Source organism: Magallana gigas, chromosome 10 (assembly GCF_963853765.1).
Source record: "Magallana gigas chromosome 10, xbMagGiga1.1, whole genome shotgun sequence".
NCBI lineage: Eukaryota > Metazoa > Mollusca > Bivalvia > Ostreida > Ostreidae > Magallana > Magallana gigas.
Window position 1 is genome coordinate 33,139,310 of NC_088862.1, and position 22,028 is coordinate 33,161,337.

The following is a 22,028-nucleotide window of genomic DNA, read 5'->3' on the forward strand; positions in this document are numbered from 1 at the left end:
AACGTTGCACTATTTTAAGACTTAAGTATAGCAGCTTAAATTCAGATTGGCGAAAATGTTTATAGTTATTCATACGCCAAAGGTCATTTAATAAAGTGACGCCATACAGGATGTTGTTAGATCTTTCATAGGATAACGTAGAGGAGCAGACTAATTCTTTGTTTTCATCAAAATTTGTTGAATACCAAATTTTTCACGGATTAAGTGTTCCATGAAATTAAATATTCACTGAAGTGCAACTTCCACTAGTAATATTTTATATTGATGGGATCATTGGCCACAAATTCACATATCCTTAAAACTGTGATTTTCATCGAATCCATCAAAATTGTTACCCTAAAACATTCATTTGATAAAACCGCATTTGAATTTTTCAAGGCACACCTTTATTCCGATCTGACACAGCTGCTGTATTTGTGAGTCGGACAAACAACACATATCCTCCCCGCTCACTGACCGCTCCTCCAGTCCTCCTCCCTCTAGTAAGGACACAAAACTAGGTCAACACAGTGGTACTACATATCATGCACAAAACTAGGTCAACACAGTGGTACTATCATAGACAAACTGTACTCGAAAGTGATATAAATTTGATGATATGGAATTATAAGTTTCAAAATGCTAGCAAAAATCTCTTAAATGTAAAGGTCAAGGTTTACGAAATAGAATCTGGTATAAATTCAAATTTTCAAACCATACTATCATTTCAATTTAAGAATCATTTTTTTTTCAAGAAATGTTGAATGCCAAAAATATAATCATTATTATAAATATCTCAGGGGATTTTTTCATTATTTTGGTTGCTTTATTCTATTTTGATTCCAAACAGAAACCGACCTTTGACCATAATGCGTAGATTTTTGGCTCCGATCTGTTTACTCTGGACCGTGACCTTGTCCGACCAATCTCTGAGAACCGTGATAGAGTCGGGGGTGGTCTTCCCCGACACAACCGCCTAGTAAACAAACAAACAAACAATGATTCATCTATTGTTAAACTACATCATGGTACACAAAAAAACAAACACATAATAGCAGTCAATTACATGGCATAACTCCCTCCCTCTTTCATGGAAAGAAAGACAACAAAAACATACTAACATGAGTAGTCTAGCATCACAATTTCCAAAATACTCTTAATTCCTTATTTTAAGATTCAATCAACTGTTTTGCATCGAGTCTCAGAATATAAAATCGCAAATGCCGAATTTTCATCAAACTTTCATTAACTTTGCAACCGTCTAAAAAATAAAAGTTGGATTTTAAAAACTGTGAAATGTGATATTTATTTCTTGCATTTAAATCATTTGATAAATTGATATATGTCACAGATATACATGTGCCAGTATACTTATAAACTAGTCTCAGCTATAATTGTAGATTATTTATTTTACGCGAGTATTAAGTCTTAATTCCACTGTTTTGAATCAAATTGCAAGAAGATAAAACTGCTTTATTCATTGTTTTATTCAGTTAACATCTTTCTGAGAAATAGAAGCGAGATTTTAGAATCCCTGAGATGTTGTTCTCGTGATTTTACGCAGATAATTATTAATTCCTTGCATTTATTAGGAATTCACAGTATCAATCTAAAGCTTGCAATTTTGTGTAAACTTATCAGTTACTCTGACTTAAAACATCTGTTAGAAGTAAAAAATTTCAATTTTCGAGTAGAAGAATGGTATTTCCCTTACCTCACCCAGCCCATAGGAAGCGTCGATGACCATGTGATCAGCACTCCCTGTCACGGGGTGGTTCGTGAAGAGGACCCCTGAAACCTCAGACTTGACCATTTCCTGGATAACCACACCCACCAGCACTCTGATTGGTTGACCATTCTGTCTGTCAAAAGATGTAAATATGCAGGTCTTCATATACAATATTTCCCCATAACCAAAAATGCTTAACACAAATACCTTGTATATAGTATTTACATGTTAAGATAATTTTTTTGACATACTCTATTTCCATGATAAGAGCATGAATTCTATTTTTGCAATTTTTAGCGGAGCTTTGCTGGAAGTCTTGGCTATAGGCATGCAAATTGCAAATGCATAACTGATTTATTTCTACTAGACAGACAAATTTCTTGTTTATAACTACTAACAAATTTAGTTTCTTTGACACTTTGCCAACAGCCGAGAGAGAGAGAGAGAGAGAGATTGCAAGTCTTTACTACACAAAATGAATATAAATAGATATGATTTCAGGATTATTTTTCATAAGAACATATCAAATTGGTTATGTAAGTTTGAACGTTTCGTTTAATCTCTCAATTATGATAATTTTTTAAAACCTATTCATAACGCATGATGACGTTTACTTTTGCTCATACTCCATGATCAGGTTGGGCCTGTCATTGAAAATTAAACGTCACAGATTTCCAATGCAAACATAAGGGGAAATATACACTGAGTGTTAATATATCACTATCTTGGAATCAGCACACAAGTCTGTAACACAGTTTCATACCTCCTGTACTGGACTGCCTGGAAACTGTAGGCTGAGGCCCAGCATCTACTCACAGACTCCAGCACCTGTCAAAACACAACGACAACGTCAAAGACTTATAATAAAAAATGATCCAGAGTTTCTCTTTTAATGGGTTATTTATTTGCTTCGGTTGATTCATTAATCATAACCATATTAAATTATATACTGTAACCCACTTTTATTCGCGACGACAAAATTTCGCGATTTACTGGACACAAACTACCGATAGTTTGCGACAACTAATGTTTGTGATCAAGCCTTATCTGGACCCATCATTTTATAACATTAAAACAACAACAATTGCTTCACAGTGAGGAAAAATTCACGATGATTTTGCCCTCGCGAACCTCACGAAAATTTCTCGCATGTGAATAAAATTGGTTTACAGTGCTGTAAACAAACTCACCTTGTCAATTCCGGACACGCCCAGAAAGGTCTCCATCTGCCCCGCCCCCGAGGCCTCAGTACCGTCCTCACCTACAGCGATTTATTACTCAGATTTACATCACTAATAACAGGAAATCTACTGTTTCTATGACAACTTTTAGTCTATTATTGCATAAGGTATTTTCACCACTTAATCTAGAACAAAAACATTCATTAATTATCATTTACAAAATGAATTATCAACCCTGAATCCATTTCATGTAAATAATTTTTTTCTTTTGATCCAAAAGTACGAGAGAATGAAATTTTCCCTTTATTATTCTGATAATTTGATTTGAAACATCCACTGCAATGCACATGTAAATCCTTCACATGCAGCATTCATAGAATAGCATGTTCGACATTTAAATAGATATTAAATCATGAATCATTAAAACAGAGAACATTTTAGAAATCTATACCTGATGCCGATGACCTTACAGCGACACAACTATGTTCAAAATCAGCACCAAATACTTCCTCCATAGAGGATAAAATGGCTGCCCTGACACTGTCTGTAATTGTACTGCCAGCGATGGCTTCCACAGTGTCCGAGCAACGAGACTGGGTGTCCTGAATGGTTCCAATTCTGTCAAAAGGGGAACAGAAATTGGAGTAAGTACAGTAAGTCAAGGTCAAATAGACCATAATGCAAGGAGAATTAGTTAATTGTGTCAAGGTGGACAAAAGCATCATCATCAGAGTAAATGCTGCTAATGTCAAGGTCACACACTGTCAAATTCATTATAATTACTGAACCGGTAATCAATAAGAATCATATTTTAAAGCCAAATCTGCATATGCTCTGGGTACATTATTATTATAATTTGTTTGATTCAAACATTCATCCACAAAGAAACCAATTACCTGAAAGATTCTTCAATTTTTGTGATGGCTGTGACAATAGATGGCTGTCTCTACAAAAACAAAAATAATTCTTCGATCTTTACAATCTTTGTTTTTAAAATAAAAAAAAAAAATGTTTAGGGAAGGGTTATTTTGAATAAATTGGGATGGAAAGAATAAAATTGTGGTAGGCAAAAAAAAATTATAACAATACAGAAAGAAAACTATTTAAGCATACATCAGCTTATTTTGTACCTGAAGCTGTTGTCTGTATGCATTTAATGTGATGGAAAATCCCTTTGTCACCACAAAGTCCTCCTGCAAAAAAAAGACAGAACTTATTTTTCTCTTTGCCATTCTTAAAAAATTCAAAATCCCTATTCCTCTCTTCATGTCGGATACAGTATCACTTTTACACAAAAGTACACAGCTTTGTCATAGGTTAAATATATGTACGTCAAACCCACAGCAGGGGTACCAGGTAGCTGTTATGAAACTTTTTCATGTTTATTCATTCAAAAAAAAAAACTTACGTGAGGATAACAGTGTCATTTTGACCTGATTTCATCAACACTCAATAATACATGTCTAAAAGAAACCTTCATTTTATTAATAAATAACCCAAACTGACAGTGATGAGGAATTTGGGAAAACAATACAGGGTTGAAAATGTGCCTTTAATGAGTATCATGAAATGGATTAGAAAGCGAGTACTAAGTAAATCAAAGTACCGAAGTACTGAAGGGAGTCGATTTTATCAATTGTTCTTTATTTAAAAATCAACGATTTGTTATTTTGCACGACAAGTAGTATCTATTCTGTATTTGAATTACGCACATATTTATAATATGAATTTTCGGATTCTTTTGACAAGAATTTTGAGAAAACTCTATATGAATCATATGTTGTGTAATATTTAAAGATAGAATTTATTCCATCAAATTATGTATCAATAATCGAAATATTTCTGAAAAATTGTAAGAATCAAAGCAATATTAAACTCTAGGCTCGTTCAACCAGACGCTCGGCTGTCTCTGTTAATCTCCAACTAGCAAAAGAGAGTTTGTTGAAGATTTTACAGAGACAGCCGAGCGTCTGGTTGAACGAGTCTCATTGAACTTTGGGGTAGGAATACATACAACTACAAAATAATAAATTGTTCGAACTATTTAAAATCTGACTATTTTCAGGGTATCTATAAATAAGTTTCCTTGAAAAAACAATGCTTCAGCATACATTACTTACATTATTTTCAAGAACTAAATCTTGACAGCGGTGATGATTTGTGCTTAGGTCCAAACACTGTTTCAGTTCCGGTTTGCCTGAGTAACTGCATAGGAGAGTTGATTAAAATCAACTCCCAAAAATCAGTTAAAATAGGAGGGAAAATGTTTGTACACTTATACAGTCCCAGAGTACCATGCATTGGAAAAAAGATTAAGACAGGGGTGATAATCTTCCCTGACAGATTACCTTGTGTTGGATAGAGGAGAGCAGGCCAAGCTGTGACCCCTTTCCTCCCACAAGTGGACTGCTCCCACAAGCCTCTTCGGTAAAAGGAAGAGTCAGAGCCTCGTCCAAACCCGAGCGCAAATCCCGAGGCTCGCACAGCAAAGGGAGGCAACTGAGAGGAGTGTAGCTAGGTCCATTCATATTTCTATATATAATACATCAATTAAATGAATATCAAAACTGACACTCTGGTTGAAATGGAGACTTCATAAAGTTACTGTAACTTATTTTCATTTTACATTCGATTTATACATGAAGAGAATAAATAGAATTAAAATTCTCATTTTGTTTCATTAACATTGAATTTTTATAATATCTTTATTTCTTTAGTTTGTCAAAAATAACTCTTTAAATAGTATTACATGCATAGTAATTTTTTAAATGTTTTTAAAAATTGTTTTGCTGGTTGTAACTGTTGCCCTATTTAACTGCCCTTGTAGAAGATTAAATAAATTGAGTCAGAGTTTACTTATTTAAAATAAAACATAAGGTATTCAAAGTTTATAAAGATTACGTAAGGAAAATATTACAAAAACAACAACATTCACCTATAATGGAACTCTGTTATTCCGTAAGCAGGTCTCCCGTTCACAACAAAACGAGAACATTTCTCATAAATATGACTGCCTCGATCCTCATGATGATAAAACTCTGGAGTTACTTCCCCTTTTACTTCGACATCGAATTTCAATTCTCCTGTTACAAAGAAGATTACAGTTTTAATAAACAAAACTTTCTTTAATCATCTGTAATTTTAATTGATACTGTAGGCCAGCTTTAATTCTTGGAAGTTGGAAAAATCATCATTGTCACAGATATTTTTTGTCATAGTTCAGTTCTGAAAACATGTAGCCCTTAATTAAAATTCAATCTCTGAATTTTTCCTAAATGAATGCATAAATCAAAAAGGGCAGCAAATAAAATAACACTTAGATGCTGCAAACTGCCAGGGACGATCAATATTGACTTGTTAAATTATGATAACACATGCTTTCTGATATATTCATTGACAATAAATAAATAAGGGCTTAGGGTAATAAACAGACTTTTCTGTAAGCATGAATTAGATATCCATACTTTACTGTAACAAATCTGATTAACTATACCTGCTTTAAAACTGAAGCTGTACTTGTTCAGTGGGCCTTCGTCAGGCGCGATCCGCCATAACTGTATGTCTGTATCCTCCACAGAAAATGTCTGGGCACTCGGGAACATGACGTAGCCAACCTTCAAACTGGTAACAGATTAACAAAACAGCTATAACAATGTCCATGAATGAGAGAGAGAGAGAAAGAGGGAGAGAGAGAGAAATTCTTTACAATAATATAAATCTCATACCAAACACCTATTATGAAATAAAATACACCTGGTATATCTTATGTCCAGTACTTAATTTTTTTTTAATCTTCAATGATTGATATGTGTATACATAAACAATACTTACTTTAACAGACAATTTAGGAATCTCTAATATTTCTAGTATACTGTACCAGGTAATTCAATTAAATAATAACAATAAAGAGATTTTGGAGGTAAAGGAAAATTCTGATATATACTCTTATATACAAAAGATGTAAACCTATCAGTGGTTCTAAAACTCATGATCAAACAGTCAGTGTTACGTTATATATACATGCAATGCCATGCATATTGTTAAAGTTTTAGTTGAAAGATATATTCCACTTGGCCACCAAATAAAATATAAAGACAGATTTTTAATCCTTCACCTTAGAAGTTCATAAAAGTTTACATGTAATATATTATATAACAGCCTAATTTTGGCCTTGATATAAAAAAACTTGCATACATCAAAGCAATCCTCCAGTTAATCACACTAAGCAACCGTCATACATCAGTTATGTGTCAACAGGTCTAATTTTCACAAGGATCTTATTTTCGCTGTTTCATTGTTTCTGTGGTTATTCATAAGACCCAAATTAAATTATTGTTTGTTTTGAAATGCCTCCCACCTCATTGAAATACCCCCTCCCCCCTTTCTATAAAATTTTATTATCAAAAATAAAGAACCTTTTATTTTTATTCGGAGATTTTTGTTTTTTCCCAATTTTTAATTGAATTAAATCCCCTTTCTTCCTCCTTGGACTAGAAACCTCCAGGCGGCAATTCCAAACAAACACTTTTAAAGGATGATTTAAAACCCAAATAATTCCAATACAAGTACTTGTTTTAAAGGTTTTTTATCTTACATTTTGAAAAAAAGATCCCATGAAAATCTCCCTTTTGTTGGCATGGTAACAGTGCTTACCCAATACATCAACATTACACAATGCATTCTGCAACTTGCTGTAAACACAGAGGTTATTATTCTGTACCCAATTTCTAATCAAAGTCACCAAAAACTAGTCTAAAAACACTCAAAAATTACACAAGCAGTAACTATCAAGCCTACCATGAACTTTATGTGATTCAGAAATTTTTCCAGAAATTTCAAATGAAAAGAGTACCCACATCAATTTCACATGACTCTTATCTATTTTAAAGATTTCAAATAAAATTTCATGTCTAGTGCATTATGATGTGTGTATTGTCCTCAATTTTTTTTCAATGTGAGAAAGGAACTTCATGTGAAAGGTAAACTTTGTTTGCCTACTCTTTCAATGTGAAATTCATATGAGGCACACCCTAAAACTATCCATTTAAGTAATAGTTACTATATACACAATCTAATTTGCTAGACTAAAATGATGTAGGTTGTAGTGCATATGAAAAATGGTCCTTGGTACTTACTGCGACATATTTTCTGGCAGGCTGACCACCCCCACTTGAATAATGGTACCATCCTGTAAGGTAAGTAACCATTCTTTATTTTATTTCATAGCTAAAAATATCTGAAAAAAGGCCTATTTACAACTTTCTTAAAAATGAAGTAAGTGATTTTTCCATATCACACGAATGTTTATCATTCCATTCACATGAAATACCACGGTAGTACATATGCATGTATTGTATTTGAAAATCATACATGGATCAATATCATGCAGCTGTATTAATCTCAACCAGATTTGCTGAGATTGAAAAATTTTGGCTGGCGTCTCTTCTTTTTTTTTTTTCTTTTTCAGTCTTGTCAAATCTCGCTGAGATTAGCAGATGTGTAAATATGAGCAGTACTTTGATCAATTAATTCAGACCCTACCTCAGTGAAAATGAAGTGAATGACATATCTATAAATAGACCTCCAGTCTCGTACACCTGGGAAAAAATAAAAGCATAATAATAGTTAATGTATTTTAAATCATGTTTCTGGAACTCTAAATGTTAACTAAAATGTGAGCTGTATTTAGTGCATGATTACAGATTTCCTTGCTTTCATTGGAATGCAAATAATACATACCACTTTATGGTATTCAAAATACATGAATGTAAAGCCATACTTGTACAGGAATTTAATTTACAGAATGATTCCTAAAGTCAATGAAAAATAACATGATAACCAAATACTCACAATGCCTTTTTTTTTATCAGATAGAATATCACTAAGTAAATTACAAAATACACCATATTGCTACATGAATTGATCATGGCATGTAGAATGATTCTAAAAATCTTGTGAAGTACTGCACTTTCCTATGTATGCACCATACACTGCAGTCAAACTTTTATTCACTTCAACTTAGATTAATGAAACAATGGTTTTCTTATTAACATGAATTCTACGTTTGAAGTCTTGAACTAATATATCATTATTTAAGCTTACGTAACTATATATAAAAAAGTTTTCTGAAATTTCATGAATCTCTCATAAGTTTCCTGCACACAAATAAAAATTTGTTCATTATTAGAACAATATAATGCGACATTCATTTGTGAGAATGGTCCCCAAGAGACTTCAGCCCAAGGCTCTGCCCCCACCCCTATTTACCTCCCCATCTGTTCATACTCACCATAAGAAAGGACCCTGACAGACTTCAGCCCTAGGCTCTGCCCCTCCTCCCATCTACCTCCCCATCTGATTCATACTCACCATAAGAGTGGTCCCTGACAGACTTCAGCCTCAGGCTCTGTTCCTCACCCCAACCCACCTGTAACCGGCCACTGAGCTCCCCCCACTGTTCATAGTGCGTCTGGTGGTCCCTGTTCAAAACAGTCACACAATAGCTATGTCAAGCAGCTTAAAAGACTAGGATAGAATTTTGCTGAAGCAATTTATACAGTCAGTTTTACTGAGAGAGAAACTACATTATTATTAAATTTTATTTATAATTATACTATATACTATCAAATTATATCTTAAATGTACACAAAGCAAAAAATGACTAAAAAACCCATTCTATTTGACAGTTGTTTATTTTTTTAAATATAATACATGTACCGGTAGTCACTTGAACAAGTAAGAGTTGTCTCTCTTATTCAAGAGGAATAATGTCTTTACCTTATGAAAAACTTGCAGATCAGTTGTCAATTGCATTTATTTATGCCTTTAAATGAACAAGTAATCCTAACTCAAATATCAAGAATTCATTTAAGTTAATTACTGTAGATTCCTATTTAAATGCGAGGAATTAATATGTGCGTAAAACCGTGAGAAGCGCATGTTAGACATATGTCAACTACATGAATCTATGATAAAAATTAGGCATTTACTATTTTATGTTCTCGCGATGTGATGGAAAACATCTGAATCATGGAATAAAGTACTCGCGTTATATAAGGAATCTATGGAATATACCTTTGCAGTTTGTTAAAGAACTCTCTTGTCCACCCCTCTCTTGCTATCCCATCAGCCAGAGCCTTGGGGTTGACATCTGTGTCAAAATTAAACGGGTCTGTCACCGCCTTCCATCTGTAGAATAAAATTCCATCATGATTGATTAAGCAAGTTCATGAAATCCACCAAATAATTAGTGAGTGAGAGTTAGCCGGGGGTCAAACTTAGAACTTAGTCAATGTACTTCATATAGGTAAATGGTATATAGCTTGATTAAAGCAATCTCATTGAAATCAAAAGAAATATTGCCATTGACCAACACTGTAAATCTAATTCAATTACCGGTAGTTCTTAAAATAATAAAACAATCTAGGTACATTTTTTGTAGAAAACTAACTTCAAGTAGTTATCAACATCTAAAATTTCAGGAAAAGTAAGCACATTGTACTGTGGAATCATTTAATTTCGTGGGGGCCAATTTTCATGGATTGGTTTTTTTTTTTTTATTCGTGGGTATGAAATTTCGTGGATGAGTCAATTTTCAGTTTCAGTAGGTAAACTAAATCTTTTATAATTAATTTTCGTTGAGGATTTAAATTCGAGCGAGGGCTACCCACGAATACCACAAATGTTGAGCCACCACGAATGATTCCACTGTACGGTAAACCCTAATTAACAATTTTGAAAAAGTTGTGTAAAAATTCATCTCGTTATTACCATCCAAAAATTCGAAAAAAAGACTTACGTAAAGGAGAATTTGGTGTGCACCAAGGAGCCCTCCTTTTTGTCCAGATCTTTACAAACTCCTTTCCTGTATTAAACATGGAAACTGTACATTAATTAATCATGCTATATTGTTAATGTAAAGTAAATTTATTAATTTAATCCACACTTTCTTAAAACATTGTGTTTTTTGAGGGGTCAACCATAAGGTCAAAGGAGAGAGAAATACCACACTTCTAGGCCAACTCAGAATTTATACTTGTTTTAAAAATTTTCATTTCAATCTATGGGCAGCCCTACCACAGGGCACTAAAAATAAAATAAATGTATGCAAATTGCCGTACTTTCAATGTGCAAGCAAAAAGCTACAAAGTCTTCTGTTAGAATCCATTTGAGATTTTATCATTGATGACAGCCAAAGAATACATCTTCTACACTGTAGATAACTTTAAAAAAATATTGGAGATTTATTCAAATATGCTGGAGTCAATTTCTTAGGGATTGTTAATTTTCCTGACGTTATTGGGAATGATGTGCTTTCATTACTTGATTTACGACTTTTTACGTATAAATGCATCAAGTCACATGAAGCTTCTTTTTGCAGAGATCTTTTAAAAAGTTTAAATCTGTGAGCTTACTTCTATATTTCTATATATCTGACAGTTGTGAACTTAATGAAATTACATGAAAATTTTGTTGCAATTTGAGACAAAAGGGCAAAATCATGAAATAAGGAACCTGGTACTTAAAATGAAAAATCTACATATATGATTGTTGCCTCAAATGACACCCTCCATTCACTTGAGTAGCCCATTAAACAACAGACCCTGCACTCACCTGAGTAGCACATTAAATGAGACCCTGCACTCACCTGAGAAGCCCATTAAAAGAGACCCTCCATCTCACCATTGGGTCCAACATCTCAATCTTCAGACCCCCAGCAGTGAGAGTCCCTGGGGTCACGTTACTTATCAGTGTGTCTGGGTGGACGGGGTGATGGAAATCCCCCACTCCCGGCAAGTGTAGGTAGAGCCACACCTCAGCATACCGACCATGTCGACGGGCAACTCTTGCCACAAAATATATGCCATCTTTATTGAATCCTCCAAAATAGACCGAGTCTATTGCCTAAAATAAAGAGGACTTAATTTTCATAGAAATTTTTTTTTTCAAAATAAGATTGAAAGAATATCTAGGGAAATTTACACATTTGTACATCTAAAGTTTTGCATATTGAATATGAATTTGCAAAAATTTGCAAAAAAAACATGCATGTATTTGTATGGAAATAGCCAAAGATATTGCATACATATACATTTCATCATTGAATGCTTGTTTTCGGATGTTGTCAGTCCTAAAAAACACCAGGCCATCCAGACAATATATGTGTTTACAGGAATTAAAATGAATGTCGCAGATTTCCAATGCAAAACATAAGAGAAATGAAAATATTATAACAGGTAAATGTACACTTATTCCACCAAATAAACATTTTACAAAATCTTTTTAATAAGGACAAAATCCTAATTCAAGAATTCAAAGTTGCATACTTTATGTAGAGTTCCTGAAGGCTAGATATTGTTGACTTACATGAGGATGCTCCAATAATGGGGGCCTCTCCTCCATTTTTTCAGGGTCCGTTACAGACAGCCCATACCCAACATTCCCCTCTTTCAGTGATTTTTCCTTTCTCTTCTTTCTTTGTCGCAGTTTCAACAATCCAAGGAAAACCAGCCTCTTCAGATGGTACCATCGACCTGTAGAAAAGACTCTTAAAGTTTTCATTGTCAAGTATTCAGTTCGTTTAAGAAATACAGTTATATTAAACCTAACACTATATGCCCCAGAATCAAGAAGATATCACAGACTTACTTGTACTTAGAATTCATATACAGCTAGATTCTTGAATTGTTTTTTACAGACAGAAAAATCAAAAATGTTACTGTCATAAGGATTTCTTCCCTATTTAGTTGCTACCTACACATTTTAAAGGTCAATCTATAATTAATACGCATTTCAGAAATGACTGAAATTTTGAAGAAAAAAAATCAGAGAACTTTCATGCTCAATGACCCAGGAACTGACATTGTATTCACACTACACAAGGACTGGTTAGTTCTGACAAATTTGGTTTTTTACTTTCAGGGAAACCATCTAAGGGTGCCAACCATCTAATATTTATTGCACATCAAAAGCATAGATTGAGCTGTAACACAACCACTGATAGTTTATGACTTGAACTTAGCTTGTACATTGATACACTTATGCCATTTACCTGGCTGTCTGTAGACTCCATTGACAGGAGCAGGAACTGGTTTAAATAACTCCCATACCAGTACACACAGACCAATGCCCAAACAAACAGTCCAAAGCATTCTGCAAAACAAAAGTTATACTGTACTGTGAGTATCATATTGTAAAAGAAGTGTCTATAGGCTTAGTACTGCCACACTCATACTAGCACAAGCTGGTTAACCCTTAAGCTCAGTAAGAAGAGCTGTGGTCATTCTTCCTCTTCTGTCACTATGTGTATTTAGATGTTTTATATACTGTATACATGGTTATTTTTTCCCCGTGTTATTTTCGCCCTTCTACACTTGCAAACAGTTTCACCCCGTTTTAAATTCGCCCAGACTTGCTTGTGTACTAAAGAAATAGCTTGGAACTTCGGAATTCGCCCAGTCTTAAATTCGCCCGCAGACAACGAGGGCAAAAATAAAATAGGGGTGAATATTTCCATGTATACAGTATTCAAATTCATTGCCGGTAATCAGTAAGTAGAAATTCATGCAGTCACATGTCAAAAAGCTGTACGATTCTGTCCTTGGTTGACACACAGGCACAAAGCTACCTTGATAATATGTGCCTCTCTAATATGTTTCTATTATATATAGTACATGTATGGTTTATAATCACCAAACTCTGATATGTTTCTAATTTTTCTATATTTCATCAAACGAGCTTGGTGCCTGTGGATTATAAGACAAATTTGAATGTGAAGCAAGTCGACAATAATACACAAGATGTTTTCCTCCTATTGTTTCTGTATACAATAACATAAAGATGATCAGTAAGGTCGGCAGCCCTTATGTTTCATATTCTCTGGTTTATTACAGAGCATGCTAAGGGGCTATAAAATCAGAATTAGAAGTTGGATCTGCTTGCTTACTCCCTACACAAACACTAAAATTGTTGTCACTTTCATTTAATGTACTTTTAGTCGTAGAAAGACTTCTGTGTACCAAGTAGTGACCCTTTACATTTCCTACCGGATTTTAGCCCCCAAAGTTTGTGAAGCGAGTAAATGAGTGGATCTGACATCTAATTTTAATTAGATTTCTTGAGGGGGACTATATAGAATCATACGTTGTATGATGAGTGCTGAAGTCTGCAATCATGAATGTTTGCATCACTTTTTTTTTCAATTCATACATGAAGTGAAATCACTCATTTTGGGGTTATCACATGCATTGTTAATACATGCACGGTAATCCATCTTAATTATGCACTCATTTTGTGAATATAGATAAATCCCAACAGGGATGGATTATAACGGTATAACCATGTTAACAATTGCATCATTTTTTTTTTCTAACCAAAAAGTCTAAGGCCAAAGCTAGGACCAAATATTTTTACAATAACAACAGTTGGAATGCTTAGCTATTTAAATACGCCTTACATAATATAGTCTAATCATGCTAACTTAGAACTGTTAGAACTTCAAAGCCGATAAATAATTCAACAAAGCTAGCTTGGTTGCATTTGATTTCAAAAGCTGCATTAGGTTTATGTTTTTCCATTCACATATTTTGAAGAAGGTAATTCCGTGTCTAAATGTTGTTACCTAACCTATTTCAATCAGCTGCTGTGCAGAACCAAAATATCGTCCGATGGTTGGACTTCGAACCCGAGCTCATTTATTCCGCATCATCGAACCCGATCTAAAAAAAATTCTGTCTTGTTGACGGACACACGCATATCTTTTTATTTATTCGTACACTTTTGATCATTGTCAATCCCATTGATACTATTTATCAACAGCAAACGCCACATGCAGCGTAAACATACATGTACATGTATCTTATTGGCAGATCATAAGGAGCGAGGTTGCTGCATGACCTAGCTCTCTCCCAAAATTATAGTAAAAACTTTATCGGAGGCGGAGATTTACAGGCAAATCGCCAACGTTACTGTAAATAGCACAACATCAAAAGTAAACAAAAAACCAAACAGCGGTAAAGTAAAATCTTTCGCTATACCAAATAGTTACAAAAAGAGCCACGTTTTGTCAAAAGTGTTGGCGTTTTGTTTTTTTTATTTTGGTTTCGAGAGAATTGTCAGTCCTTTTTTAGTTTTCTTATAAATAACGTGTTAACATTTAAAAACAAGACTATGTATTTTGGACACAAACAATGCGCATGAATTTTCATGAACTACTAGTACTTTGCTGCACGTTGAAGAAATGGGGATTGTTGAACTTTTTTCTACTAGACATACATGTATATTCGTTTATAGCCGCTAACAAAATTTGGTCGCTCTCTGACGCTTTGCCGACATTAAAAGTATGCGAGAGAGAGAGAGAGAGAGAGAGAGAGAGAGAGAGAGAGAGAGAGAGAGAGAGAGAGAGAGAGAGAGAGAGAGAAAGAGAGAGATTTCAGTCTTTACTACACAATATGCATAAAGACACCAAAAAGAGTCCGGCTTTCAGTACTTTGATTATAACACTGTCAATTATACAAATGTCTGACTGAAATTGCTTTCATTGTTTTAGTATTTCAGATGTATATTTCGTCAGATTTTTTTACTGCATGCTTGTCATACAAAATGAAAAATTTAATGTTATAACGCAGTATAATTAATTTATATAAAACACTACCAGGCAATGTTTGCAGAACGTTTTTAAAACATCTATAAATAATCGAACTCGATGTTTTTTCTCCGTTTAAAAGTCATTCTACTATTGGGACAAAATAAAAGTTAAGCAATAATCACATCTATATAGTACATTTAGATATTATTTTAAAAACCAGATACTGATTTATTTGTTGCATATGTTTATTTAAATATTAACAAGACAGAGCTAGCATTATAAATTATGCATTTTGATTTAACATACTATATTAGAGAGAAAGTTTCATAGGGATTTGCATTGAAAATGATTCTCCAAACTTTCACTAATGATAACAATGTCAGAAAAAAATGTTTCTTTTAAAAGCTTAATTTGTATTCATTTCTATGTAATAATTTTAAAATGTTTAAATAAAATTTATTATACCGTAACAAAAACCACACGAATTTACGTTGTAATAATGTTTTTAAAAAAGTTTTAGTAATATTTCTACAGCGTTTTTAAACACGTTGTTGTGTTAACAAAGCGATTTTGGGGCATGTAAGTGCAAATATATAGACCTCGGTGTTTCAGAATGCCTATTCAGGCTTACGCTTTGGAGGAGAAAAACTTTCTTTTTTTAAATCATCTCATTTAGTTGAAAAAAGTTTTTAAAAAAGACACAAGGTATTTTTCTGTGATGACAAAACGGCGCGGTGACAAGTTGGGGAGCTGGAGAAACGCATAACCCGACAGTAAATGTATATTGTTATTATTCCCGGAACTATTAGTTCTTTCCATTGTGTAGTTTGGTTTTTTTATACTAATTGTGAAACTTCCGGTTTCGAGTTTTCCATTGAAATTTGTTAGTCGAGTTAGTGCCCTGCACTTGTTTTAGGTACTGTCAGCTACAGTAGAAAAGTAATTTGTGTCTTAACCTGGATCGGATGGCGGATGCCTTTGTCGAGGTGAGGAGTTTTGACAAGTTGAGTTCAGAAAAATTACTGCTGAATGCACTGGCGTCGGAAGCAAATTGAAAGTGGGGGGGGGGGGGGGGGGGGGGGGCTAGACTAATCCTCAGAAATATTGAGAAAAAAGTAATTCCCAAAATCATGGAAATCCTAATCCGTGGAGGGGGGGGGGTATACCTATACTTCCAAAAGAAAAAAAACTTACTTACCCAAATATTTTCTTCCCAAAATCATGAAATTCCTAATCCGTGTGTGTGTGTGTGGGGGGGGGGGGGGGGGGGGTATATTATGCTTCTCAATCTTTCAAGGTAAATTTAGGAGCAATAATCTTTCCTGCGAGAAAAAGTGGGGGGGGGGGGGGGCTGAACCCTCTATCATGCTATGTTTCTAATGGTTAGGTATAACTTTGCCAAAAAAAGTGGGGGGGGGGGAGGGGCTAAGCCCCCCCTAGCCCCCCGGTTCCGACGCCTATGGAATGTACCTGTAAGTTAAGGTGGTCCATCCATAACCATGATAACTAAGGTGAATTTAACAATTTTGATTGATCTATACTACATCAAATACATATTTTGAAGCTATTATGAGGCTGACATAAACCAAACTTGGGTTTATGTATGTAGTCAATTTAATGAACTTTTTGCACTTAAAACTTTTTTTAAGAGTTGTCTGCCCTTAAGGAAAATTAAAAAAAAATATTTTCTGAAAAAATGTATGGTAAACTTTAAATTATTTTAGCATATTCGAAGACGGAGAAAGCTTTTGCAACTTTTTACCAAGAAAAATGTGAAAAAATTACTTGTTCTAAAGAAATATATTTAAAAATGCATTTTTCCCATAGACTTCCATGTTAACTTCAACATATCATAAATTTATATGAATAATTTTTTTTTTAAATTTCAAAGGTGAAACTTTATTATTTAATAAACTCCTTAAAATCACATTAAGATTTTAGTGATCAAACTTGCAATCTATTAGATATGAAATATGATAGTTATGGATGGACTACCTTAAACCACAAGCAAAGCTATGTTCGGTGAATGTCAGATTGTAGCCTCATATTTTTAGAAAAGCAGAGACATGGGCAACTGATCGAAATCTCGCGAAATCCTGCTGTCTTTATCTATGTATTGTAAATTATTTCCATTTTAAATCAGTATATCTCTCTAATAAACAAATACATGTATATCGAAATAAAAACAGCTTAACCCTATAATAACACATTCAAAATACATGTAATATGTGAACGGTGTCACTATGATGGGGCCAAGCGCAGATTTTTTTTTGGGGGGGGGGGGGGGGTGGATAAACAATATTAAAAGATGTGGCAGTTCTGAGTTTTGACCTCAAATTCATTCACTTCTCATATAAAGATTTGAGTTGAGGACTGAGTTAAGTGATTTAAAATTTTTGGAGACGGCAAGTCCTGTTTAAATATATATTAATATGATGCTTCCAGCCAAGTAATTTTCAATCCTCCTGACTTTATTAGATGTTGAATGTAAACTTGAAGGTTATAACGAATTACGCTTAGAGCGAAGCATATTCGGCCGTTGTAAGAGTGTTTTACTGTACTGATAACATGACATGTTTAAAGGACCATTTTCATTATAAATTTGTCTCTATGAAAATTGTTGTGCTCTATTTTATGCTGTCTTGACTCTTGTGTTTCTCTTTGAAGCCATTTTGGACCTGCCTTCCATAAAGGGATAGCATTTGGAAAAAAAAATGAAGAACACAAGACTTTGAAGTGAAGCCATTTTAACTGTTGCTAATGTCTAAGTTTTAAAGAGCTTCCAATCAAAAAACATTCAAAATAAATACATCAAATATTTTGTCTTACAAATGAACAAATAAATAAATAAAAGTAATATGTCAACAAAATTAAAGAAAGAGAAACCATCCGAAGAAATCACAGTAACTATGCATACAGAAAATAAGGAATCCAACTGTATGGGACAATCAGATGGGTGGATCGGTGGATATATGGAGTCAAGAAGTAAGGATATTCAGCATTCACAGAAGAACAATGTACAGTTATTAAATGAGTTGAAAGACAGTGATGATGATGATGATGATGATGATGATGATGATGATGATGATGATGATGATGATCTGCTAGTTCAAATTAAGGGGAGTGATATTCAAAGTGATGATGATGAAGATCAGCCAAGTTACCAATACAAAAATGGAGATTTTCTGTATAATTCAAGAAAGAATTCTGAACAGTTGAATGATGGCAACGAAAACACAAATGGTTCTGATGCAGATGAAGAAAACGATGATGCAGTGCATTTTACTAACAATGAAAGATCGATATCCAGTGTTGAGAAACCTTTGAAAAGACAAAATACCAACACAGAACCAGATGAAAAGCCAAAGTCAAAGAGGGGAATAAAGAGACCATATATCTGTTCGCTGTGTCAAGGTAGATCATTCACTTCGTCTTCAATTCTGAGGAAGCACATGAAAGTCCACACTGGTGAGACTTCTGCCAGTTCAGGCCCTATCCGATACAAGTGCCACATTTGTCAAAAAGAGTATGTAGCTACAACACTGAGAAACCATTTCAGGAAGAACCACGCAGACTCCAATGAAAAGCCGTTCAAATGCCCAGTGTGTGAGGAGTCATTTAATAGTGTTACTGCATGTAATGAACATATATATAAACACAAGAATTACAAACCATTTAAATGTAGCAAGTGTGAGAAAGAGTTTTGTCGTGAACTGAATATGAAGATGCATATGTTGAAGGCACATTCTGACGTCAAGCCTTTAACCTGTGAGGTGTGCGATAGATCTTTCCTCCATCGGGGGCAGTTTATTCAGCACATCAGGTCAAACTGTCAGAAAATGTTTGTCTGTGACGTGTGCGACAAGGTGTTGTCTACAAAACAGAGCTTGATTTTACACAAAATGAGGCACACCAACGAGCGAAACTTTCTGTGCAAATTTTGTGGAAAGAGATTCCTGGCTCTGTATGCAATGAAAAATCACATGAGAGTTCATACAGGCGAAAAACCATTTGCCTGCAACCAATGCCCTATGAGGTTTATGCGTAGAAGAGAATATAATAAACACATGACCTTACACACGGGAGTCAAGTTGTACCTGTGTGAAACATGCGGAAAAGAATTCAACTGCCGTTCGTATCTTACAAATCACAAGAGGTTGCACACAGGTGAACGTCCCTATGTGTGCGATACTTGCGGGAAAACATTTGTACAATGCTCACACCTGAAACGACACGAAAAGATACATACAGGGATCAAACCATACACATGTGTGCACTGTGGAAAATCGTTTAATCAGCCAGGTAATCTAAAAACTCATGAGAAGATTCATTCTGATATACATTCCATGAAACAAAAAAGAGGAACCAAGTCTTTAAAGAAGCAGTTAATATAAGTAAAGAGCCTTCAAGTTGGTGACAAAAAACTCATGAGAATTTAATAGGAGTTACTCGTTTACATCATGTAACAAAAAAGAAGGTCCAAACAATGCTTTGAATGAAGTTATTGTATTCAATATATACCGGTTTGTAAAGCTTTAATTTCATGAATTATTAAACAGTGTTTCAAGGTTCTGTAAACTGCTGAATTTTATGAAGTTTACTAGTTTTGAGATTTTAATATTTTAATTTGCAATTGATAAAAGTAAATAGTCTTTAAGTTGTTGACTAAAACTCCTGAAAGACACATTTGCATACATCATTTAAGTAAACAAAGAACTGGATCCAAATAATTCTCACATGAAGTCACTTCACATGTATTTATTATATATGCAAAGCTTTTATTTGCTGAATAGACACTATTACAGGGTACAATGTACTGCTGAAATTTATGAGGTTTAATTTACTAGTAGAGAGAATTTATTTCTGATTTGTTAAGAAATTGTAAAATACTCAGTTCCTGACATAATAGCATTTTTTTTGTGCAAATATGCACACTCATGTGCCTGCAAGATTTATAGAGAACCATGTGTAAATAAGAATTCCACATATTTATATTTTGCATTGCACAATTATTTTTCTCTTTATATTCAAAGCCCCCCCCCCTCCCCCCCAACTTTTTATTACATGTAGTGCATAAGAAATTCATTTTGTTTTTCTGAATTATACACTTTCTCTATTTAAAAATGATAGTACGTACATTTCTACATGTACTTCTTTATTGTTGTGAAATATGGGGAGTGGATCTCTCATTGAAAGATATTTCACTGTTATCGAAAAATTTCATGTAAAATTTCTTAAAGATATACTTGGATTACATTGCAAAGCATCTAATGCTGGTTGTTTGGCAGAATTAAACAGGTTACCACTTTGGTCTAAAATCTCATTCTCAAGCATTAAATATTGGAATCACTTGATAACGTCTAATTCTTTGGCATTTAAATTATATCAGGGAACGATCAATTCCAATTCCTGGACTAAGAAAATTTATGGCATCCTAGACAATTTGGGATTCTCAAACATTAGTAATTATAAAAGCACAATTCAACACTTTTTACCAAACATAAAGCAAAGAATCATTGACCAATGTATCCAAGAGCAATCTTTCATTTTTTCAAAAATTATATATGAGAAAAAGAAGTCCTTATGTTGATATACTCAGGAAAAGATCTTAGAGATCCTCTATTAGTAGAATAAGATTAAGTGCACATAAACTTCAATAGAAAGTGGTAGATATAATGCCACAATTAGGAATGAAAGATATTGTAATGCTTGTAAAACTGGTGCAATTGAAGATGAAACTCATTTTCTTTTTCAATGTAAAGCCTATTCTCATTTAAGGAACAGCTATTTTAGTAATTTTTATAAGATAAGTAAAATAAATATTGCCAATAACTTGGACAAAGAAAGATACATTTTACATGTATGTTTAAATAGTGAAATACGTACATACTATTTTAAATATTACTGTTAAATTCATTAATGACTGCTTTGAACACAGATGTCAATTAGTCTAAGGAAATGTTAAACTGATCTATATAGATCAGTAAAAATATATATACTGTACATGCAATTATTGTAAACATACAATGATGTTCTTATATATCCATTGGGCCTTTGCCAATTATTGTAATTGTGTTTGTGCCAATAAAATATTTGTATTTGTATTTGTAAAGTGCAGTGATTTCTTCATAGTCATTTTGTTAAATTAATACAACAAACCTTGTTGTTAATAAACTTTTTATTTAATACCAAGAAGTAAATATGTTTTTCATATTAGCAAGTCTTAAGAAATGTGTTTGTGAAATATTTCTGAAATAATGAAAGTAATATTGTACATGTATAAATTAATTACCTTAGAACAGTACAGTCATATATATATGTGATTCATTTTAATATTTTCATGATGACTGCGAAGCAAAAGCAACCATCAAGAGCAAAATTAGCAAAATTTTACATTTTTGATTTTTTAACAAGTTCAATAGAGAATTAAAATAGACGTCACTTTTTCCAGCTCCGCGCATGCTAGAGACTTTACTTGGAAAATATTTTTTTAAATTTACATATTAGTAATATTACTAAAAGTGTGCCTTCCACTCCCCAAGCAAGCCGAAAT

The 22,028-nt window shown here is 33.7% G+C and overlaps 2 protein-coding genes across 2 annotated transcripts in view; one reads left to right on the forward strand and one right to left on the reverse strand.

The window, feature by feature from the left end:
- LOC105339504 (rifampicin phosphotransferase) overlaps nucleotides 1–13,055 on the reverse strand; it is a 28,168-nt gene extending 15,113 nt beyond the window's left edge. The window contains exons 1-19 of the mRNA XM_066073400.1: nucleotides 12,941–13,055; nucleotides 12,256–12,422; nucleotides 11,537–11,793; nucleotides 10,688–10,753; nucleotides 9,964–10,077; nucleotides 9,259–9,368; nucleotides 8,431–8,486; nucleotides 8,025–8,077; nucleotides 6,383–6,510; nucleotides 5,825–5,972; nucleotides 5,238–5,421; nucleotides 4,020–4,082; nucleotides 3,786–3,835; nucleotides 3,341–3,507; nucleotides 2,899–2,969; nucleotides 2,472–2,536; nucleotides 1,694–1,841; nucleotides 838–955; nucleotides 385–479 (exon numbers count right to left, since the gene is read on the reverse strand). Of these exons, the coding sequence (XP_065929472.1) occupies nucleotides 385–479; nucleotides 838–955; nucleotides 1,694–1,841; nucleotides 2,472–2,536; nucleotides 2,899–2,969; nucleotides 3,341–3,507; nucleotides 3,786–3,835; nucleotides 4,020–4,082; nucleotides 5,238–5,421; nucleotides 5,825–5,972; nucleotides 6,383–6,510; nucleotides 8,025–8,077; nucleotides 8,431–8,486; nucleotides 9,259–9,368; nucleotides 9,964–10,077; nucleotides 10,688–10,753; nucleotides 11,537–11,793; nucleotides 12,256–12,422; nucleotides 12,941–13,040 (2,160 nt within the window). The 5' untranslated portion in view covers nucleotides 13,041–13,055. The remainder of the gene's footprint in view (nucleotides 1–384; nucleotides 480–837; nucleotides 956–1,693; nucleotides 1,842–2,471; nucleotides 2,537–2,898; nucleotides 2,970–3,340; nucleotides 3,508–3,785; nucleotides 3,836–4,019; nucleotides 4,083–5,237; nucleotides 5,422–5,824; nucleotides 5,973–6,382; nucleotides 6,511–8,024; nucleotides 8,078–8,430; nucleotides 8,487–9,258; nucleotides 9,369–9,963; nucleotides 10,078–10,687; nucleotides 10,754–11,536; nucleotides 11,794–12,255; nucleotides 12,423–12,940) is intronic.
- Nucleotides 13,056–16,331: 3,276 nt separating this feature from the next.
- LOC117683689 (gastrula zinc finger protein XlCGF57.1) lies at nucleotides 16,332–21,010 on the forward strand. Its single transcript, XM_066073402.1, has 2 exons — nucleotides 16,332–16,461; nucleotides 18,143–21,010. Exon 2 carries the CDS (start codon nucleotides 18,334–18,336, stop codon nucleotides 19,867–19,869), a length of 1,536 nt encoding a protein of 511 aa, XP_065929474.1. The 5' UTR covers nucleotides 16,332–16,461; nucleotides 18,143–18,333; the 3' UTR covers nucleotides 19,870–21,010.
- The last annotated feature ends 1,018 nt before the right edge of the window (nucleotides 21,011–22,028 follow it).

Excerpts from the sequence above, each read along its gene's own strand:
- LOC117683689 (XM_066073402.1), top strand. The coding sequence starts at position 18,334 with ATGTCAACAAAATTAAAGAAAGAGAAACCATCCGAAGAAATCACAGTA.